Raw genomic sequence first — 22,133 nt, forward strand, 5'->3', positions numbered from 1 at the left:
AACCTCAATCATTCTCCAATCCCTGGGGCTGGGGGGGCGGGGCAGAGGGCCCGCAGGCCACCATTCTTGACAAAGGAAGATGTCAGAGGAGGAGGAGCCCCAGAGCCAGGCTGAGAGGAGGAGCCTGGGCACAACCCACATGGGGCCCTGGAGGACCTGCCCATAGAGACAGGGGGACACACAGTCAAGAAGGACCAACAAGCAGCACCCAGGTCTCTGGGCAGAGACTAGTAAGGGGCTGGGCCCATGGGCCAGAACAGCAGGAGCCCAGCAAGTTTCAGACAGAAAAGTCTCTATTATTTGCTAAAAATTACCCACTACTTTAGAATTTTACATCTTTCTATAAGTAAAAGTTAAAAGTTTACAAAAATCAGAAGAGTTTTTCATGAAAAATACATTTCTCTCTCTATACTAGTCCAAGGCCAAGGAGTTCCATCAACAGAAAAAATAAAATCTGAAAGCCCGGCAGCCTCTGATTCAGGCCCTGGACACATCATCTGTGTGGAGGATCTTCCTTTTCTTTATTAAAACTGACAAGGATGCTATTTAGCTGAACTTAGTTAAACCTGGAACATGTGCACTTATTTCCTCTGGACCCCTGCTGTATTTAACTTTCCACAGATTTGAACCCTGGAGGGGTCACACAGGGCCCCGGGGTCACAGCAGGGAGGAGGTCTCATCTCCAGACACCCAGGGCCATGATGCTCCTGTCCTCCAGGGCAGGCTCCTCCCTGCAGAGTTACCATAGAGTCACCATTCAGTGATGGGTCACATTCAGTGAGGGGTATTTATCTTGGTAAATAATCATTCTAATGTCCACATGGATCTCCTGGGTCAGAACCTCTGCAGGGATGGATGCTCTCAGCTCTGACAAGGGGGATGTTCCTTGTCCTAATAGGGGTCTTGCACCCAGCAGAGGCCACCCCTCATAGGAACCCCCCTCATCCCAGCTTCCACACACTCACTGAAGGAAGATACCGGAAGTCCAGTTCTCTCTGCTTCTATCCACACAGAGCCAGAGACCTAGAGTCTACTGTAAGCTTGTTTTCAGGGGAAAAGAGGAGAGGGCAGGGCAGAGGGAGAGGCTCAGGGCTTCCAGGGTAGGGTCTAGGTTTTGGGGAGAAGATTCTGGTCTGATCCAAGGGAGAAAAAAAGAGCAGAGCACACAGGACCTCTGTCCAGGGTACTCCCAGGGGTGCTCCTTCAGCAAGGCTGGGATCCCAGGACTGTCCTGTAATCTGCATGGTGAGCTGGGCAGGGGGGACCTGGCAGGGGAAGCTGGTGGGACAGGAGATTAATGTGCATAATGATGTGGCCATGGCCCAGCTTGAGCTTCTCAGTGAGGGGGAAAGTGGAGAGTGAAGAGAGTATGTGTGTGCCCAGGCCTCAGGCAGCAGGGGGCACTGAGGCCTTCCCAAGGGTCTGTGCTGCTGTCCCAGCTGGGAACCCTCCACCTGCCCTGGTCTGGCACCCTCTGCCCTGTGCTCGCTGGGCCCAGCAGCTGTGTCCTCACAGGATCCTGGGGAGTCACAGGCCAGGACCCCTGAGCCAGCTCCACCTAATCCAGGAAGGGCTTTCCAGGTGACCCTAGGTTCCAGGCCCAGGATGGGGCTTAGACACCCAGGGAGGAGGCTGTGTGGCATGAGGGACCCTCCCGCACCTGAGGCTGCTGGAGGGGATAAGAGGGACTTGGGGGTCCCCAGCCCAGCTGAGGAGCCTGAGGACAGAAGGTCATGGGGGGGTCTCCACCAGGGCCTGGGCCCCTCCCCTCACCCTTCCCATTCACTTGCATGTGTGTGTGGAGGCTGGGGGTCAGGCTGGGGGAAGGACAGGGGACCCAACATGCATCCCTGTCCACTGTCCCTGTCCCACTCATCTGGTGTTCTGTCTGCTGACACGCAGTGTCCTGGGCTCAGTCTGTGCTGACTCAGCATCTGCAGTGTCCAATCTGTGGAGCAGATATTCACTGTCCCCTGCTCTGGAAGTAGCAGTGACATTGGGGGCAGGGCCCCAAATTCCTCATCTCTGGGAGCAGTGGTTGGTGGGGTCAGGGTCCAAGTCTCAGGCTCTGGGTCAGGGGACGTGGCCTCCCTGGTATCTTGGTCTCCAGCCTGAGGATGAGTCCAGCTGTCACTGCTCAGCCTGGGATGGCAGCCACAGGGCCCTCCAGGCCATGGGGACATGAGACATGAACAGGCTGGTGACCCCACAATGGGGCAGCCTGTGCAGCCCCCAGGCCTCAGGCAGGACTATTAATCTCCTTATTGGTGTTTGATTTTGGCCAAAAATCAGGGTCTCAGATTCCCTCCAGGTACCATGTTCTAAAGATCGTAAACCTGTCATCTGAAATTCTGTCCAAAATTAAATCCTGGGTGAACACATTGTTTAACTGTTTCAGATTGAGCAAAAATTCCTTGATGCAGAGGAACAGACCACCTGGGGACAGAGTCCATGAAAGGGGTCAGGACAGACAGAGGGACTCAAAGGCCAGCTGGATCTGCCTCAGGAGTGAAGATGGAGGGAGAGGTGTGTCCATCCACACCATTAGCTGAACACCTACTATGTGCAGGCTCAGCTCCAGGGTCAGCACACAGTGTGGGCAAGGCAGGGAGGGTCCCAGGCTCAGTGTGAGGCTGTCATGGGGAAACAGAGGATGAACAAGGAAAAGTGGCAATGAGAACAAGATATGCTATGGTGGAGCAAAGAGAGGAGGGCTGGGAGGGTGAGTGTAAGAGCGCTTGGAGGGTCTGAGGAGGTAGAAATGGAACCAGATTCCAATTTATTGAATAAAGTCCTGCTGCTCCATAGAATCTAAGCCAGTTGTAGGTGTTGTTAAAAAAAATGAGTGAATTCTTCAGAAAGAACATAGTTTCAAATATTTATAAATACAGAAATAAAATCAGGCTTAAATTATTCAGACATAACCATAAAATTAAATGAGTGGACATGAGATTTGAATGCATAAAGACTATCTTCACACTCTGCATCAATTGATGCTACAGGGATGGGGTTGCTTGAAAAAAACTTGAAGGAATTGAAGGCATCTTCCTAAACACAGGCCATGGAGTGCCAGCTAACCCACAGTATGAAAGAGTCTATTAATTTTGGCCCATGTCTGGTAAGAAGTTAAACTTTGTTTTATTTCATAAAATAAAATATAAATCAGAAGAGTGAGCTGCTTGCTGATTTCTGTACTCTCCCCACCATGTCAGCTAGCTTGTTTGCTGTGGCTCTATCCTCACCCACTCAACCCTGGACACCATCCTCAGTGTCCACATCAGTGGGGCCACCAGCCCAATCAGGATGCAGGTCAGGGGTCCTCAGTGGCTCAGTGGGTCCCTCACCTGGTGGTGCCAAGAGCAGCGTGGCCAGCAGGGGGCGCTGTGGGGCTGTCCTCAGGGTGAGGGTGCTGGGCCCTCCCAGCTGGGAAAGCCTCAGTGGGTTGGAGGGAGTGAGAACAATGAGGTCACTGAGCTGTGGCCAGACTGCAGCTGTCAGGACTCCCAAGGCCCACAGGTCTCACTCCAAGGACCCCAGTCAGATGACACTCTCTGCTCCTCTTCTACCCTCAGCTATGGAGACATTGCCCAAGGCCTGAGGCACTGGGGGTGTCAAGGAGCAGGGGCCTATTTGAATGTAGGAATCCTCCCTCCCAGGGCCTTGGGAGAAAATAAAAGAGACTTAGGGGAGCCCAGGGTTCACACTGGAGTCTCCAGAGGCAGAGCTTTGTCACCAGCATCATGACCCACAGACCTCATGCCTCCTCCTCCCCCTCCTCACTCTTTGCCCAGGTGAGGGCTGATGTAATGTGTGTGGGAGACTCCCGGTGGGGTCTCAGCCCCTTGGCCCCACTCCCTTCCTCCCTCAGCTCACTGTCACTCTGTATCTCCCTGATCCAGTGTGTGTGGCCCAGGCAAGACTGACTCAGCTGCCCTCAGTGTCTCAGGGCCCAGGACACATGGCCATTGTCACCTGCACTGGAAACAGCAACAACATTGGCAACCAGGGAGCAGCATGGCTCCCCCAGCCCCCAGGCTCCTGACCCACAGGAGTAACAACTGGGCCTTGGGGGTCTTAGAGAGATTCTTGGACTCCAGGTCAGGCAACGTGGCCTCCCTGAGCTTCTCTGGGCTCCAGCCTGGGGATGAGTCTGACAATTCCTGCTCAGTGTGGACAGCAGCCTGAGGGCCATGCCCCCTGTCCCATGTTCACTGGGAAGCAAGACAAAAACCTACAAACTTCTTCTGCCTCTTCACTACCCACAGACTTGGGGGTCATGGACCTGTGAGAAGATGTGACTTGGTTCCCACTGGATAGTATTGGGAGTTAGAAAGAACCATGAAATGAAGTGACTCTCTCCAGTTGTGACTACTAACAAAACTCAATAAATCCACATAGAATGATTAGAATGACCCATTCAACAAATATTTATATACAGTCCAATTCTAAATTTATTAAGATCTCTTCGACAATGTCATTATAAACAAACATTTATAAAGAGAAGAGAGGTCAGAAATATTTGTGACATTTTCATAAAGGAAATAATAAAATAAATGTGATGCCAGGAAGAGCTGAAGGACTATTCACTCATCCAACTTATCCCCAACCATTCAATTCCATGTCATCATCCAGTGTCCAAATCTCTAGCTTCTGCTATCATGGTGTGGATGGGCCATGCTCTTGGTTCATTAGCAATGGACAGTGATGCCCCAGTAAGGCTTTTTAAAACTTTCTTCTTCACACTTCAGGACATCCATCTCCTCAATCATTCCTTTAGTTCTCATCTCCACCTTATCCTACCAGCTCCTTGGCAGAGCTTTGAGAGGAGAATTCAAGTGTGCAAGGTGGAACAGACTGAGAAACATCCCCTGTGAGGGTTTGTGCTGGAACTGATTTGGGCCACAGAAGCATGACCAGAAGGGGAGAATCTACTGTGATGAATCCTGTAGAATTAATGGGAATGGACCAGATTGACATCATGAGGGGAAGAAGGCTCTAGGATTTGACAACAGCAAGCTCCAAAAAGAGAGAGAAGAAAAGAAATTTTGGTTGTGCAGCCCAAAAATTGAGAGAAGTGACAATGGAGTGAACAGGGTCAGGAGAAGCAACTCTGGATGTCTGTGGATGAGAAGGAAGGACTTGGCCAGATCATTGAGAAAACCCACCCTGAGAAGTGTGAGCTTGACTGTAAAGGCCACATGAGATCAAGGAAGAGTCCACACCTGGGCAGTGACTTTGTCAACTGGCCTTTAGAGAGACCCTCTAGCATCAGATGCAGGAAGAAGTGAAGGGGAAACTGTGGTGAGAACAGAGAATAGGAGACCAGTTAGGAGGCAGGGGCAGTGATTCAAAGGTAGGATGATGATGCCCTTTCCTAGATAAAAGATACTGGAAAAGGAGGGATGAAGGGGAATTACAAATCCAATGTGGAGGTGTGGTTGGGGAGACCTGGAGGCTGAGTGACTTTTGAGTGTCAGGAAAAGAGAAACATCTAATATGAGGATGGAATATCTGGTTGGGGATTTGGGTGGATGCCAATTCCCCACGTGAAAGCCAACAGAATCTCAAATTTTCTGGAGGAATATATGATATATATTGTTGTGATTACCCTGAGAGAGCATAAGGGACTTTTCAGGAATTTCCAGGAAGGAGAAGGTGTGCAGAGCGATTTTCACATTTTCAATCTATGTCCTCCTTTGTATGGTGAAGTTTTAAGCTAAGAATGTTTTTGTGAAGGATGCTTGATCCCAAAAGCCAGATGTCATGGGAGGAATGGCCCTTTTGCCCTGAATTTAAATCTTGTGAAATTTAAGGTCCCAGCACAGAAGTATAGGGGAGTGTGGTCTCTAGTCCTCCTTGGGTGGTTACTTTAGAAAAGACCCTCTGCAGAAACAGGGCCTCTGCTGGGAGTTCTTAAAGGGCTTAGAGGGCCCTGGGGAATCCCTCTTAGGGGGCAGCAGAGGGCACTGTAGGGCTGAATCTGAGAAAGCAGCAAAGATGGGCAATGCCAGCTGGGGAGCCCCTCAATTTCTCTATAGCACTGGGTAAACTGAGTCATTAAAGCTGGGTGATTTTCATATGCCTGTGAGGCCCCCATGGCCCTGGGATTGCCTAGGTGTGGCCCCCCCCATGCCTGCAATTTTGGTCATCTTCTCCTCTTCCCCATGGACACCCCACACTGGGATGGGTGCAGAGAGAGGCATAGACAGTGGGGGACAAGGAACATATTTGCCTAGAAGAGCTCTGACCTGAGAGACAATAAAATTTCAGCAGCTTCTCAAAACTGGCCCCAGGAGACTGAGCCTGTGGCATCCCCCCTGGCCCTGAGCTTGGTTCCACTGCACAGGGAGACAGTACTCGTTTGTGGAGGGGAGACTCACCCTAGGGGGAAATAGTGGTGACAGAAGATGGTTTGTCTTGTGTTCAGAGCTCAGGGTGTTTGGGAGCCTCAGGGTGTTCCTGACAGCAGATTCCAGGGCCAGCTCTTCTGATGATCCTTCTCAGATCTGACACCCTTCTTTTACTCCTGATGGCCACTAATTCTCATCCAGGTAGATGAATCTCTTTTCACTATGACCTTATGGAAAGTTATGGAAAGAAAACATGTAATTTTTGTAAGGTAAGCTAGAATATAACTACTTTGTTTCAAAGTGCATTTCTATTTTAAAAAATAATCTTAAAAATAAGTAAAAATCAATGTGAAGGGATAGATGATATTTTGAAGGAATAGTGGACTCTGCTAATCCTAGGGAACAAGGGGCAGACATTAATTCAGCTGTGCTTTTCTGACCATAAAGACCCCAAATTTCACATTCCTACAGAACACTGCCTGAGTCACCACCTCACTCCCAGCCACCCAAGTCCCTCACTCTAGAAGGGCACTTTCCAACACAAATGTAATGAAAGCCACATAGACCATGAAATGTAGAACCCAATTTTAAAAAGGAAAGAAAACAAAGAAAAAAACAAACAAAAAATAAAACAAACCAACAGCAAATTGATGAAAGTATTTTATCATATATTTTATTCCTCTAAATATATCCAATTATTATCATTTCAAACTATGTTCAATATAGTAAATTATTAAAGAAATATTTCATGTTCCTTATTTAGTAATAAGCCTGCTAAATCTGGTGTCTATTTTACATTTACAGCAGATCTCAATTCAGACTTGTTGCCATGCAGGGCCAGTGGTTTCCATATTGCAAGAGCCATTCTAGAGCAGAAGGAGGCAAATTTGGGGGTAAAGGGTCATTTTTCAAATACTTCTAACTTTTTAGGCCAAATGACCTCAGTTGCAACTGCTCAACTTGACCTATTGGGAGAGATAGAAACTACAGACAGCATATAAAGGAACTGATGTGGGTGCTTTTAAATAAAGCTTTATTTACAAATACAGGTAGGGTCCTGACTTGACCTGCATGTCTTGTTTGCAATCCGTGGTGCAGAATTCCATGTAACAGGTTCTATTTCCTCCCACCATGGCCAATTTAACCCAGATGAACACCCAGGAACCCCTTCTGCTGGATCCCCTCCTCTCCCCTTCAGTCCTCTGCTCCCCAGTCTCCCCATTCTCTCTGTGGACCCCCACCCCTTGGCTTCCATCAGCCCTATGTCTGACCTCACACAAAGGAGATGCTTGGTGTGAGTGGAGCAGCCCCAGGGTGAGCTGAGCTCTCTCTCCCTGACACTGGCTGCCTCTCCTCCCAGCCTCCCTGGGGTGTTTCCCCATCAGGGATGAGGGAGGGGAGGAGCCAGGAGGGTTAGGGGAGCCCCCACCTGCCCCTGAGGGAAAGGGGCACCAGAGAGAGGACAGTCAGGATTCTGGGATTCACAGCTGCTAGGTCTTGGCTGGTCTGTCACTGTCCTTTTTCCTCCTGGTTACTGGATCCTGAGCAAATTCCCTCAGTGACATACTCAGTGGATAAACATCTTCAGTGACTGCCTGCTGGGGAGGCCCCTTCCCTGAGCTCCTGGCTGAGTTGTGGTAAAGGGGCTGCAGCCTGAAGAGGAGGCTCCTGGGCTGTGAAGATGCCCCCTCTCTGTGAGGAGGGGGCAGCGGGCAGGAGGTAGGACCAGTTCTCTCTCTCCAGGGTCCCCTGCTCTGCACCCCAGGCTTGAGTGAATCTGATCCTGAGGCAGCAGGGAACACTGTGGGCCTGCCCAGAGAGGACACTAGCAACTTGGATCCTTGAGGGGGCCCTGCTGCTCAGCACCCTCTGGGGAAAAGCAACCAAGTGTTCTTGTCCCCTGAGGAAGCTCAGGCCAGGCCCTGCCAGCCCCAAGCAGAGAGGACTGAGGGAGAGCTCAGGGGTGGGAGGTGCTCCAGGGGTGGGCAGTGATTTGCATCTGGGGTCCTCCCTCCCTGAGTAAGTAAAAGAGGTGGTGGGTGACTCTGGTGCAGCTGTGGGACCTGGGGAAGCAGAGCTTTGGGGACATCTCCACCATGGCCTGGACTCCCTTCCCCCTCATCTTCCTCACTCTCTGCCCAGGTGACCAGCTGTCAGGGGGTCAGGAGAAGGGACAGAGAGAGAACACTCAGGCTCTGCCATGTTCCATTTGTCCTGGTAATGTGATGCAGGAATGACTCCAGACTCATATTTCCTGTGTGTCCCTTTCCTTCATTCCAGGGTCCTGGGCACAGTCTGGGCTGATGCAGGAAACTTCGGTGTCAGGGTCTCCTGAACAGACAGTCACCATGACATGAAGGGGAGCTATATTATCCTTGGAGTACTTGGTGCTGGCTGGTACCAGCAGCTCCCTGGGGGCACCCCCAAATCTGTGATGTTTGGAACTTCTCGGCCCTCGTGGATCCCAGCTCAGTTCTCTGGCCCCAAGGCAAGTGGCAGGGCCTCCCCTGACCATCACAGGGCTCCAGCCTGAGGATGAGGCTGTCTATTACCGCTCAACAGCAGATGACAGCACTGGTGCACCCACAGTGCTCCAGGCACATGGGGAAGTGAGACAAAAACCCGCTCTGTGTCTTCCTGGCCCATCATTGCCTCCCTCTTCATTATTTTTCTGTAAAAGTTCAACTTCTATATAAAAAAAAGAAGAAAGGAATGCCAATTTACAGATACCAAAATCGGTAAAATTAGAAAGTTTAACATCTATCGTTAGTAGGATATGAACCTAGTGGAACTTTCAAGGTTGTTGGTTCAATTATAATATGTTACAACCACTTTGAAAACCATCCTCTGAGTTTCTTCTGAAGTTAATCATGCACTTTCTTTTTAAACTAGAAATTCCAATTTCATGCAAATATAGGTACACATATGCAAAATTATGCAAAGCAGTTTTGTTTATAACAGTCAAATGAGGAAAAGAACCCATTGGTACATCAGAAGGAGAAACTATAGACACATCCTAGTATAGGAAGGTGATGGACTGCTCCTCCAGCCCTAGGAATCACTCAACCACAGAGACACACAATGTGGATTTAAATCACCCGTTTGTAAACACTTCATGCTCCTTGGTGCAATTCCTTTACTGTCTTCCAGGACATTGGCCCCTTATTGTGGGGATGCCTGGGAGTTGTCTTTGGAGGTCCCAGACATTGCATCGGTATTAGTTTGATTATCTCATTTCTGCTCCATGTCTGCTTTGTGAAAATGCCTTTTCTAATACCAAAACCAGGTGAGTTGTGGGGGCTTGAGGCAGCACCAAGGGTCTCCTCTCACATCTCTGCCTCTTTGAATCCACACCTTTAAGTTTGCATAGGGAGGAGGAAGACCAAAGAAATTTACTGCATTTACTGTGTCCTCTCTTCCTTAAGTAGATGAACCCCCTAGGGTGGTGGCCAGAAGCTGTCCCCTTTCTATCACCCCTCAATGGAGCTCATTCTTCACAGACTCCAGTGGCACTGCTGATGAGGAGCCCAGGCTCAGCCAGGCCCCAGGCATTGGTGGGGCTTCCTCAGTCTTAGCCACATCCTCCAGGTGATGTCCAGGCCTCTCTGCTGACCAGTCCCTGGAACGTCTGCAGTGTCCATCCTTGTTGGCCACTTGTGGCTCCAATTCTGGCTGAGATACTGTGTAAAATCTGCCTTCTACCTCTTAGAACTGGGAATGTGAGGGAGCAGTCCTTGCTTCTCTCTGTCTAGTCTTACTGCCATGTCATTTCTAACAAATTCCCTAGCAGGGAATTTGGCATCATTAGAACTAAACAATATGCCCTAAATCCTTATGAGTCATTCTGTGGCAGCCAGTGCTCCCTCAACCTGGGGCAGAGAAAGCAGCTGTGGACCCCTCTTCTCTTTCTGTCTGTGAGAAGGGAGTTCCTATTCAGCTCTTTCTGCCCCCTCCTTCCCTGTTTTATGGCGGGGAGGAGGATAGAGGAGAATTGTATTGAAATGGCATCAGTCAGAAAGCTCAATTTCTGAGCTGACTCCATTCATGCCAATTGTAAGAAAACAGAAATAAGCCCACCAGACCCCACGAGCCACCATGTTACACAAAGACAGAAAACAGGGATTCCCAGAGCTGGTCTGTCTGTATATAGACATTCAGCTCAGGCAGGCCTGGGGCAGCCATATGAGGGTGAAAGAGAGTCTATAAAGGGCACCCCAAAAGGCCTGGGTCCTGCCAAACTCAGCCTCCCTGTCCAAGGGGCACTTGGACATTGGTGGTGTGGTGGCTGCTTCCTGGGGTCCCTTAATGATGTCATCTTCTGGGCTTCACACCTAGTGGAGACCCTCCTGCATCAGGTCCAAGGGCATATGCTGAAGGGATGGTGACCCCTTCTGGGGTTAGGATGTAAAAGCCACTGCAGCTCCTGTCTGTGTAGCTCTGTTGCTCTCTGTATCTCTTTGTCTTTCAATAGTTCACCCCCTTTCTCTCTGTTCTCCTGCTCTGAGAAAAGCCAGCAGCCATATTGGGAGCCCCCTAGGGAGAGGCCCAAGTGGTGAGGACCTGAAGCCTCCTGCCCATGGCCCCATGGGTGAGTCGGGAGTGGACAATCCAGTCCCAGTCATACCTTCAGATGTCTGCAGTCACAAATGACAGCCTGACTGCAACCTTGGCATGGGGTGGGATTGTGTGACCATGGCCAGAATTACATGCTGAAGGTGCCCCAGAATTCTTCACCCACAGAAATGTGGGAGACAATAAATGCATTTGACTTAACTGCAAAGTTTGAGGTTAATTTGTCATTTTGACTTAGGTCACTAGTGCAGTGTGTTTTCAGGATATCAATATAAAGATCTGTAACTTCCAGATATGTGCCTTCCAGAAATGATTAGGCTGAGAAGGCTCCTGCAGTCAGGTTTGTCATGACACCCCCTCTCCTGGAGACCCTCTCCCAGAACAACCTGAGTCTTAAACAACCAGAACCCAGAGTGGGCAGAGCCCCAACACGGCAGCCCCGGGAAAGGTGTCTGCAGTGAAATCTCAGCAGTAACTGCACATCCACAGGCATCTTGCTCAGAATCAGCTGTGAGCACACAGAGTTTTCAAGAGCATCTTAGCAAGGATTTGGCACCTTGGAGGAAAGAAATTGATGCCACAATTCAATACAGCTTTGAAAAAGCAGTTGTGTCCTCAGATCTTTCAGCAGCAGTGATGTCCTGCCCTGTGACCAGCAGGGGTCGCTGTGGGACTTCCCTGGGGTTCCTACACTGGGGCTCAGTAAGGACTTTTCACTCAGGGTTGCCAGGCCTGAGGAATTAGCAGCTGCATCCTCTCTGCTTGGCAAAGCCCCTGAGCACAGGCCTTTGTATCATCTCAGCAGCTGCTTCCTCCCAGGGCTCTCCCAAGGGGCAAACCCAACCCTCCTCCTCCTCAGTCTACAGTGCAAGCTGAGCTCCACATCAGGGCTCAGGGAGGGGCTGGGCAGGCAGTGGGTGGGAGCAAATTTGCATGAAGAGCCCCTCCCCTGTCAGAGGGTGGGGGAGGAAAGGAGGCTGGGGCAGCCCAGCTCCACTATGGGCCACACAGGGCTGTGTCCACCATGGCCTGGACCCCTCTCCTCCTCCTGCTCCTCTCCCACTGCACAGGTAGGGACAGGCCTTAGAGGCCCAGAGCAGAACTCCCAGACTCTCTCAGCCCCCCTAGCTCAACCTCCAGGAAGCTTAGACCTGGCCCCTTTCTTAGCTCACATGTGTGTCTCTGTCTGCAGGTTCCCTCTCCCAGCCTGTGCTGACTCAGTCATCCTCCCTCTCTGAAACTCTGGGAACATCTGTGAGACTCACCCGCACCCTGAGCAGTGGCTTCAGTGTGGGGGATTTCTGGATACGCTGGTACCAGCAAAAGCCAGGGAGCCCTCCCCGATATCTTCTTACATTCCACACAGACTCAGACAAGCACCAGGGCTCCGGGGTCCCCAGCCGATTCTCTGGGTCCAGTGATGCCTCAACCAATTCTGGGATTTTGCACATTTCCGGGCTATTGATTGAGGATGAGGCTGACTATTACTGCTGTACATGGCATGGTAACTCTAAGACTCACACAGAGCTCCAGACCCATGGGGAAGTGAGACGGAAACCTCCCCTCTGCTCCCCAGCCTGGAGCAGTCACCCTTTCACTGCCTGTGGCTTCATCTCACTAGGTGGGGGCTTCTGTTGACACTTCTTCATCTAACACTTGATTTTCCAGGGAAGTCTGGATGTGGAAATATCTTCTCTTTTTCATTCATTCAAACATTTCTTTGATCCATTGCCAATTTCTTCTACACTGATCATGTTTACATAGGCAGAAAATTGGTTCTTAAGACAAACCATGTCTTCAAAAAGATGATGGATGAAGGGGGTGATTGCTCCCTCCCCCACCCCCTAGCTTCCTCTCACACCCATCCCAAGGCCTGAGCATGACTCACAGAGGTGTGTGTTCTGAGAGCTTCTCATTGGTCAGCTGGACCCACCAGGTCCCAAGTGAGCACTTCATTGGGCAAGTTCCCTGCCATCCATCTTCCCACACCTAATAATCCTATCCTGGCTCCAGAAGCTGCTCTTTCCTTCCCAGTGACTCTGGTGATGTTGAACAGTCTTCACCATGGTGTCATGTGACTCTCTCTTTGCTCTCCCACCAGGCACTGGGACATTCAGGGTCAGACCCCCCTCAGCCACATTAGTCTGGCTCTGCAATATTATTATTATAATAAAATATTTTAATCATATTAATAAAAATATTTAACTGCTTGAATTAATTTTCCAAGACTTGTGTGGTATATATATCTAAACAATTACAAGTTTCTCTGAGGAAAATCAAATTAAACATATAGAATTGGTGAAATTTGTCTTGAATAAGAAAATTATTTATAAAGATGTAGACATTTTAGTAAGTTGTTTTCTGAGAGTTTATATTTAATCATTTTTTTTAGGTATTTGATATTTTTCTTTGATTCAGGTTCTTTTTTTTTTTTTTTTCATTTTTATTGAGATTGTTCAGATACCATACAACTATCCAAAGATCCAAAGTGCACAATCACCCGCCCCTGGGTACCCTCATACAGCTGTGCATCCACCACACTTAATTTTTGTTCAATTATTAGAAACTTTTCATTACTCCAGACAAGAAACAAAGTGAAAGATGAAAAAAGAAAAAAAAAAGAAAAGGAAACTCCAATCCTCCCCCATCCCCAACCAACCCCCCTCAACCGTTAACTCCTAGCATTGATATAGTACGCTCACCACTGCCCATGAAAAAATGTTGAAATACCACTAACTGTAGTATATAGTTTATAATAGGTACATAGTTCCTTCCTATATGCCCCTCTATCATCAACCCCCAATTGCACTGTCACACATCTGCTCTGGCTCATGAAGTGATTTCTAGTATTTGTACAGTTGATCATGGACATTGCCCACCATAAAGAATCAGACAATACCACCAATGTCAAGTGTCTAACATGCCTCTCCTATCCCCCCCTCTTATCTGCATTTACCTTAGTATATCACCTTTGTTACATTAAAGGAAGCATAATACAGTGATTCTATTAGTTACAGTATCTAGTTTATGCTGATTGCATCCCTCCCCCAATGCCTCCCCATTTTTAACACCTTGCAAGGTTGACATTTGCTTGTTCTCCCTTGTAAAAGAACATATTTATACATTTTATCACAATTGTTGAATACTCTAGATTTCACCAAGTTACACAGTCCCAGTCATTATCTTTCCTCCTTTCTTGTGGTGTCTCACGTGCTCCCCATCTTCCTCTCTCAACCGTATTCATAGTTAGCTTTGTTCAGTGTACTTACATTGTTGTGCTACCATGTCCCAAAATTGTCTTCCAAACCACACACTCCTGTCTTCTATCACCCTGTAGTGCTCCCTTTAGTATTTCCTGTAGGGCAGGTATCTTGTTCACAAAGTCTCTCATTGTCTGTTTGTCAGAAAATATTTTGAGCTCTCCCTCATATTTGAAGGACAGCTTTGCTGGATACAGGATTCTTGGTTGGTGGTTTTTCTCTTTCAGTATCTTAAACATATCACACCACTTCCTTCTTGCCTCCATGGTTTCTACTGAGAGATCTGCACATAGTCTTATTAAGCTTCCTTTGTATGTAATGGATTGCTTTTCTCTTGCTGCTTTCAGGATTCTCTCTTTGTCTTTGACATTTGATAATCTGATTATTAAGTGTCTTGGCGTAGGCCTATTCATATCTCTTCTGTTTGGAGTACGCTGCGCTTCTTGGATCTGTAATTTTATGTCTTTCTTAAGAGATGGGAAATTTTCATTAATTATTTCCTTTATTATTGCTTCTGCCCCCTTTCCCCTCTCTTCTCCTTCTGGGACACCAATGATACGTACATTATTGTACTTTGTTTCATCTTTGAGTTCCCGGAGACGTTGCTCATATTTTTTCATTCTTTTCTCCATCTGCTCCTTTGCGTGTAGGCTTTCAGGTGTTTTGTTCTCCAGTTCCTGAGTGTTTTCTTCTGCCTCTTGAGATCTGCTGTTGTATGTTTCCATTGTGTCTTTCATCTCTTGTGTTGTGCCTTTCATTTCCATAGATTCTACCAGTAGATTTTTTGAACTTTTGATTTCTGCCGTATACATGTCCAGTGCTTCCTTTACAGCCTCTATCTCTTTTGCAATATCTTCTCTAAACTTTTTGAATTGATTTAGCATTAGTTGTTTAAATTCCTGTATCTCAGTTGAAGTGTCCGTTTGTTCCTTTGACTGGGCCATAACTTTGTTTTTCTTAGTGTAGGTTGTAATTTTCTGTTGTCTAGGCATGGTTTCCTTGTTTATCCAAATCAGGTTTTCCCAGACCAGAACAGAGGGAAGAAATATTCAGTATCTGGTTTCCCTGCGGGTGTGTCTTAAAAAATTGCTCCACCCTTTGATGCCTCCAGTCACTGTGCTTTTCTGCCCAGCAGGTGATGCCTGTTAGCCTATAATTCTTGACTGGTGTGAGGAGGTGTGGCCGAGTTCCCTCAGGCTCTGGGGTCTGGTTCTGAATGGAAAGGGCCCCACCCCTTTCCTCCTAGAGAAGACAGAGCCCCCAGGTGGAGGTCATTAGCATTCCAATGGTCTCTCTCTCTGCTTGTGCTGTCTCCACCCTTCCCTGAGTCACAGCCCTGGAAACTTAAAATGACTGGGGCTTTCTCCACTGAGCCGAAAAAGAAACAGATAGTCCCCTTCAGACCCAGTCAAGGCGACCCTCCGGCTCTCCCAGGTCAGTTGTCACCCAAAGCCTCTGTCTGTTTTTTGGGGATGCGTACCTGTAGTGAGCAGTTCACACTTGCTACTTAAAACCCCATTGGAGCTCAGCTGAGCTGTATTCGCTTGCTGGGAGAGAGCTTCTCTCTGGCACCACGAGGCTCCACAGCTCGGGCTATGGGGGAGGGGGTCTCCCGACCTGGTTCCGCAGGTTTTACTTACAGATTTTCTGCTGTGTTCTCGGGCATTCCTCCCAGTTCAGGTTGGTGTATGATGAGTGGATGGTCTCGTTTGTCCCCCCGCAGTTATTCTGGATTATTTACTAGTTGTTTCTGGTTTTTTGTAGTTGTTCCAGGGGAACTGCTTAGCTTCCACTCCTCTCTATGCCGCCATCTTGCCCCTCCTCTCCATCGGTTCTTTTTTTTAAATTAAATTTTATTGAGATATATTCACATACCATACAATCATCCAAAGTGTACAATTATTCACAGTACCATCATATAGTTGTGCATTTATCACCCCTATCTATTTTTGAACATTTTTCTTGTATAAGAAAGTGAAAATAAGAATAAAAAATATAAGTAAAAAAGAACACCGAATCATCCCCACCTTCCACCATATTTTTCATTTAGTTTTTTTTTCCCATTTTTCTACTCATCCATCCATACACTGGATAAAGGTAGTGTGGTCTACAAGGTTTACACAATCACACTGTCACCCTTGTGAGCTACATTACTATACAATCATCTTCAAGAGTCAAGGATACTGGGTTGCACTTTGATAGTTTCAGGTATTTACTTCTAGCTATTCCAATGCATTAAAACCTGAAAAGTGTTATCTATATAGTGCATAAGAATGCCCACCAGAGTGACCTCTCAACTCCATTTAGAATCTCTCAGCCACTGAAACTTTATTTCATTTCATTTCACATCCCCTTTTTGGTCAAGAAGATGTTCCCAATCCCATGATGACAGGTCCAGATTCATCCCCAGGGGTCATATCCCACATTGCCAGGGAGATTTACACTCCTGGGAATCAGGTCCTACATAAGAGGGAGGGCAGTGAGAGTTTGTATTTAATCAGTTTTGAATAAACGTGGAGGATTTTTTCTAATTGCAAGGAGACAAGAGTGAGTTTGAACAATTTTCAGACAGGGAAAGGCACACTAATGGAAGAGAAGAGGTGAGGTGGATGGTAGGGCTGCAGCTTGCTGGCCCTTATGGGGAATCTTCAAAAATTTAAAAGCAAGAGCAGCCATGTGGTGTTGTGTTTATTCCAGCTTCATTCAGCCGGGTTGGTTGGGGTGGAGAGAAAACTGTAGGTTATTGTGTTGGTTAGGTTTATGTGTCAACTTGGCCAGGTGATGTTGCTGTGCCAGTTTGAATGTATTATGTCCCCAAAATGCCATTATCTTTGATGTAATCTTGTGTGGGCAGACATCATCAGTGTTGATTAGATTGTAATTCTTTGAGTGTTTCTTTGGAGATGCACCCCATACAGCTGTGGGTGATAACTATGATGAGATATTTCCGTGGAGGTATGGCACCACCCATTCAGGGTGGACCTTGATCAGTGAAACCGTATAAATGACTGATGGGCAGAGGGAACTCAGTGCAGCTGTGAGTGACATTTTGAAGAGGAGCTACAGCCAAGAGGGACACTTTGAAGAAAGCACAGGAGCTGCAGATGAGAGACATTTTGAAAATGGCCATTGAAAGCAGACTCTTGGTCTGGAGAAGCTGAGAGAGGACAAATATCACATGTGCAACTAAGAGTGACATTTTTGAGGAACTGCAGCATAGAGAGGAATGCCCTGGGAGAAAGCCATCTCGAAACCAGAACTTTGGAGCAGATGCCAGCCATGTGCCTTCCCAGCTAACAGAGGTTTTCCAGACACCATTGACCATCCTCCAGTGAAGGTACCCAATTGCTGCTGTATTACCTTGGACACTTTATGGCATTGAGACGGTAACTGTGTAACCAAATAAACCCCCTTTATAAAAGCCAATCCATCTCTGGTGTTTTGCAGTCTGGCAGCATTAGCAAACCAGAACAGGTTCCCAGGTGTCTGGTCAAGTGAGCACTGGCCTGTTTCTTCAAGGACATTTATGGCTGGTTAATAAACCAGAAGGCTGGTTTATTAAATCATCAATCAATCAACTACATCTGTGACTGATTACATCAACAAAGGTTGTGCCTTCTGAAATGAGAAAACTCAATCAGCTGGATTTAATCTTGCCTTCTATTGACCTTCATGTTGTCTTTTCCCATGATTCCCAAATGCCCCACATGATTTGAAAAAAGGAGAAACAAATATGACATCTAATAATCTATGAGACTGACATCATCTACTTAGTTATCCAAGACATGATTATTAAATTCGTAACAGCATTTACCTTTTTCTCCCACCACTCAATTTTGTTGGTCAATGATCCTAAATCTTTGAATTAATAAACATTTTTAAATTAACTTCCTCTCCTGGTCACCCCTTTTCACATTTTCCCTTACACAATATCATGATCCCTCATGCTCTCTGAAGCCTGTTATTCTCTCTCACAAACCTCCCTGCTCCTTCCTGAAATGCCCTCTCCTTTCAAGGAATTCCATATTTCAACATGCTGTGCCCTTCCATCTTTGTCTATCAGCACATATTCTTTCTTCCTCTAGGATACCCCTTCTCATATATTTCTCTCTCAGGAACAACACCTGTACTCACACTTCAAGAGTCAGATTAAGGAATGCGTCTTTTAAAATATCTTCCCTAATTTCCTTACCTGGGGGGGGGAGGGTTCTCAAGCAATACTTTATTCCTATAGCAACTTTCATATTTGCTTTTTATTTATTGAAATTTCTCCTTTAAACTATAAGTGTGCCAAACATGTGGAGCATGTTAACATTATCTACATTAGCGCCACCCATGTGTCCCCAGCACTCTCCCTCTGAATCTCTGCCATGTGCAATGCTGTTTCAAAGGCTCCACATTTCCAGAGTGGCCACTCCCTCCTTCTCTCCCCAGGAGGGCCCCACACCCTCTCATCCCTGAAGGGGCCAACAGAGGATTCTCCTTGGAGAAACCTTCCTTAAATGTCCAGTTAGTGAGACACACTGAGGACACACCGTTCTCTCCCAGCATTTTTCATATTTCCTGTATTATTTATCTCTTCCTCATAAGCCTGTCATTAACATGGAAGATAAGTTACTATGAGTAATACTGGGTCCAAGCTCAGTGCTTGGCACATTGATGCTTTGACCAGTATGTGTGGAATTAAAGTGAGATGTTGAAATGGCAGAAAGACCCAGGACTGTGGAGACTGAAGTTTTCCATGTGACCAGCAGGGGGCGCTGTGGGGGCTGTACCAGGGTCTTCCTGTAGAGGGAGCTCTCAGGTCAGTGAGTGTCCCACTGACTCCGAGTCTGGTTTGGCCCGGGCTCCTGATGGGGAATTGACAGCTGTCATCTCCTGCCTTCTGCCTGGCAGATGTCCCCATCAGTGGCTACTTCCATGCAGTCTCCCCCCAAGGAGCAACCTCAGAGCATCCCTGCTCCTTAGATGCCTCTGTCCACAGGCCTAGTTCAGGAAGGAGATGCGATCACCAGTGGGAGGAACCAAGCTTGCCTGACAAGCCCTTCCTCCCTGAAGCCAGAGAAAAGACATAAGAAAGGCCTGGGGCAGCCCAGCTCTAGACCCGGGGCCTCAGGGCCTGTGTCCACCATGGCCTGGACCCCTCTCCTGCTCCTGCACAGAAGGAGCCAGAAAGTGCTTGCATGGACTATGTTGGCTCCCAGAGTGGAGCCTCAGAAAAAAGAGATCTGAGGCCTCTTCACCAGGTTCCCTAAGTTCTTGGACAGGGTGTAGGGAAAGGGGACCCTGGAACACAGAGAACCTGCCTTTCTCCTCTTGGCCTCAGAGGACCAGGTTCCTTTCTGGGCTTTGCAAAGACTCCTGCTCACAGGCCCCTGTGATTTCCTGGCAGCTGCTTCCCCCTGGGGCTCCCCAAAGGGGCACACATTGTAGCCCTGCCCATCATCTGCTTCTAACCACAAGACTCTCAGCTCAGGGAAAATGGGGCAGAGAGAAGGTGGGGCCTAATTTGCATGAGCAGCCCATCTTTGCTAAGACCAGCAGGGACTAAGAGCATCCCAGTGCACTGTATCCACTATGGCCTGGACCCCTCTCCTCCTCATGCTCCTCTCTCACTGTACAGGTAGGAATGAGACTCAGAGATCCAGGGCAGATCTCCCAGCCTGCTTCAGCCACTGTAGCTCAGACCTTCAGCATTTTACTCTTGGACCCTGTCCCAGCCCCCATGCATATTTGTGTTTGCAGGTTCCCTCTCCCAGCCTGTGCTGACTCAGCCGCCCTCCCTCTCTGCATCCCTGGGGACATCTGTGAGACTCACCTGCACCCTCAGCAGTGGCTTCAGTGTTGGTGGCTACTACATATACTGGTACCAGCAGAAGCCAGGGGGCCCTCCCCAGTATCTCCTGTACTACTACTCAGACTCAGACAAGCACCAGGACTCTGGGGTCCCCAGCCGCTTCTCTGGCTCCAAGGATGCTTCAGCCAATGCAGCCCTTTTGCTCATCTCTGGGCTGCAGCCTGAGGATGAGGCTGAATATTACTGTGCTATTGCTCATGGCAGTGGGAGCAGCTATAGTTCCTCACAGTGACTCAGAAGATGAGGAAGTGAGACAAAAACCCCTGGGCCCACAGAGCTTAGTTCTCTTTTCAATGAGAGTATGAGGAGGAGGCATCTGTTGGGACACATCCATGCACCAAGATCTCTCCTTGAGTGGGAGAAAGAGAAACACAGGTTATGTCTGCAAAGTGAAACAGAACAGGACTTCTCAGGGAGACACAACCAGATGAGGAAATAGGCCTTATCTGCCTCATAGGTACAGTAATAAATTAATAGGAGTAAATACTATTGTCTGCAATTTAAATTGCTGGCCAATTCAGTGATGTTCATCCATAAATCTGTTCATCTTATTTCTTAAAGTGTGAGTCTTGTGATAGATCTGCAGCTGATACATTCCTACTTCCCCTGGTCACAGACATCTTTTCCACTCTAAGAACCAGCCCCGAACAACAAACTGGTCACATCTTCCATGACCACTCCCTGTAAAGATCCCTCCAAGCCATACCCTCCTCTTATTCTTACCTGTTGCTGCAGTCCCTGAGGCCTTCCAGAGATGTCCTTGTGGGGATCTTCAGGTCTTTACTCCATCTTCACTAAATGTTTTCGGACAAAAAGAATATGTTGCATTCTCTAGAGACTCCCTACTCCATGGAGGATAGTTACCAAAATCTTAGACAAATATTACAGCTCCCCATATTCATACCACTACCATCTGCCACAGTATCTGCTTATCTGATTCCCACCATACTCAATCAAACTCTTTAATATCTTAATGAAATTAATGATGTTCCCTAATAGGGATGTGCTTATCTAGCCTTTGGGCATTTTTACCTGGAAGACATTGATTTTCTTTTTCCTCCTTTGAACTTGGTTAGGAACCAAGATGATATTAGAATCAGCAATTTTCCCTATGTTTCAAGACAGGACATTGTTTTTCTTCTGCCTCAGAATCTGCTACTTAAGATCTCTCAGGGTAGTGTCCCAGTGGCAGAAACACTGGTCAGGGCCCTGGAGTCCCATCCATTAATATTTTTCCAAAACAAAATTAAATAATCTCTCTTGAATCATCCAAAGAGACCCCAAGGCATTGTGGGACATGGCTGTGGTGTGTGGTCTCTCCCCAGCCCTGTGCATGCTGAGACCTGAAGACCAGAAGCTCTGGGTCTTTGCCTCCCATCCTCATCCTGCAGGGGTCAATGAACAGGCCTCTCACACCTCAACAGGGCCTGTTTCTTTGTGCACAGGAGCCAGATGAAGTGGAATTGTTAACAGAGGCTATTTTGATCCCCAGTTGCCCTACCTGCCAAAACTTCATCCTGGATGATAGAGTGGCCATGGGGACATTGGTGTAAATTAGACTCTGGGGTACTGGGGGGCCTTAGAATGAACCAGCTCCAGGGAAAGATTTCATGGAGAGCCCTTCCCTCTCAGGAGATGGAGAGCACACAAAAGAGACAGGAGGTCCTGGGTCATGTGCTTTGGCCTCTGACAGAAAATTTTCTGAATGCACATGAATCGTATGTCTCTCAATAAGCACATGAACAGATGCTTGGCATCATTAGTCATCAGGGAAATACAAATCAAAGTAAAATGAGATTCCATTTTATGCCAACAAGGATGGTGAAAATAAAAAAGTATAATAATAATAAGATTTGGAGAGGATGAGGACAAATTGGAAACCTCACACATACATTGCCAGTGGGACAATAACTGAATGCAACTGCTTTGGAATAGTTTGGTTATTCCTAAAAAAGTTAAAACATATAGTTATATGACCAACCAATTCTATTTCTAGGTATATACCCAGCAGAAATGAAAACACATGTCAATACAAAAACTTGCACTCAAATGTTCATAGAAGGAAATACTCACATAGCAAAAGCGTGGGTCTAT

At 47.5% G+C, this 22,133-nt stretch overlaps 1 gene segment (V, D, J or C); it reads left to right on the forward strand.

Moving 5' to 3' along the window:
- The first annotated feature begins 19,752 nt into the window (after positions 1-19,752).
- On the forward strand, positions 19,753-20,271 carry LOC119519320. The segment is given in 2 exon segments: positions 19,753-19,805; positions 19,928-20,271. Coding segments are annotated over 2 exon segments (390 nt in total).
- Positions 20,272-22,133: the final 1,862 nt, after the last annotated feature.

The sequence above is a fragment of the Choloepus didactylus genome, chromosome 23 (genome assembly GCF_015220235.1).
Source record: "Choloepus didactylus isolate mChoDid1 chromosome 23, mChoDid1.pri, whole genome shotgun sequence".
Classification (NCBI taxonomy): Eukaryota; Metazoa; Chordata; class Mammalia; order Pilosa; family Megalonychidae; genus Choloepus; species Choloepus didactylus.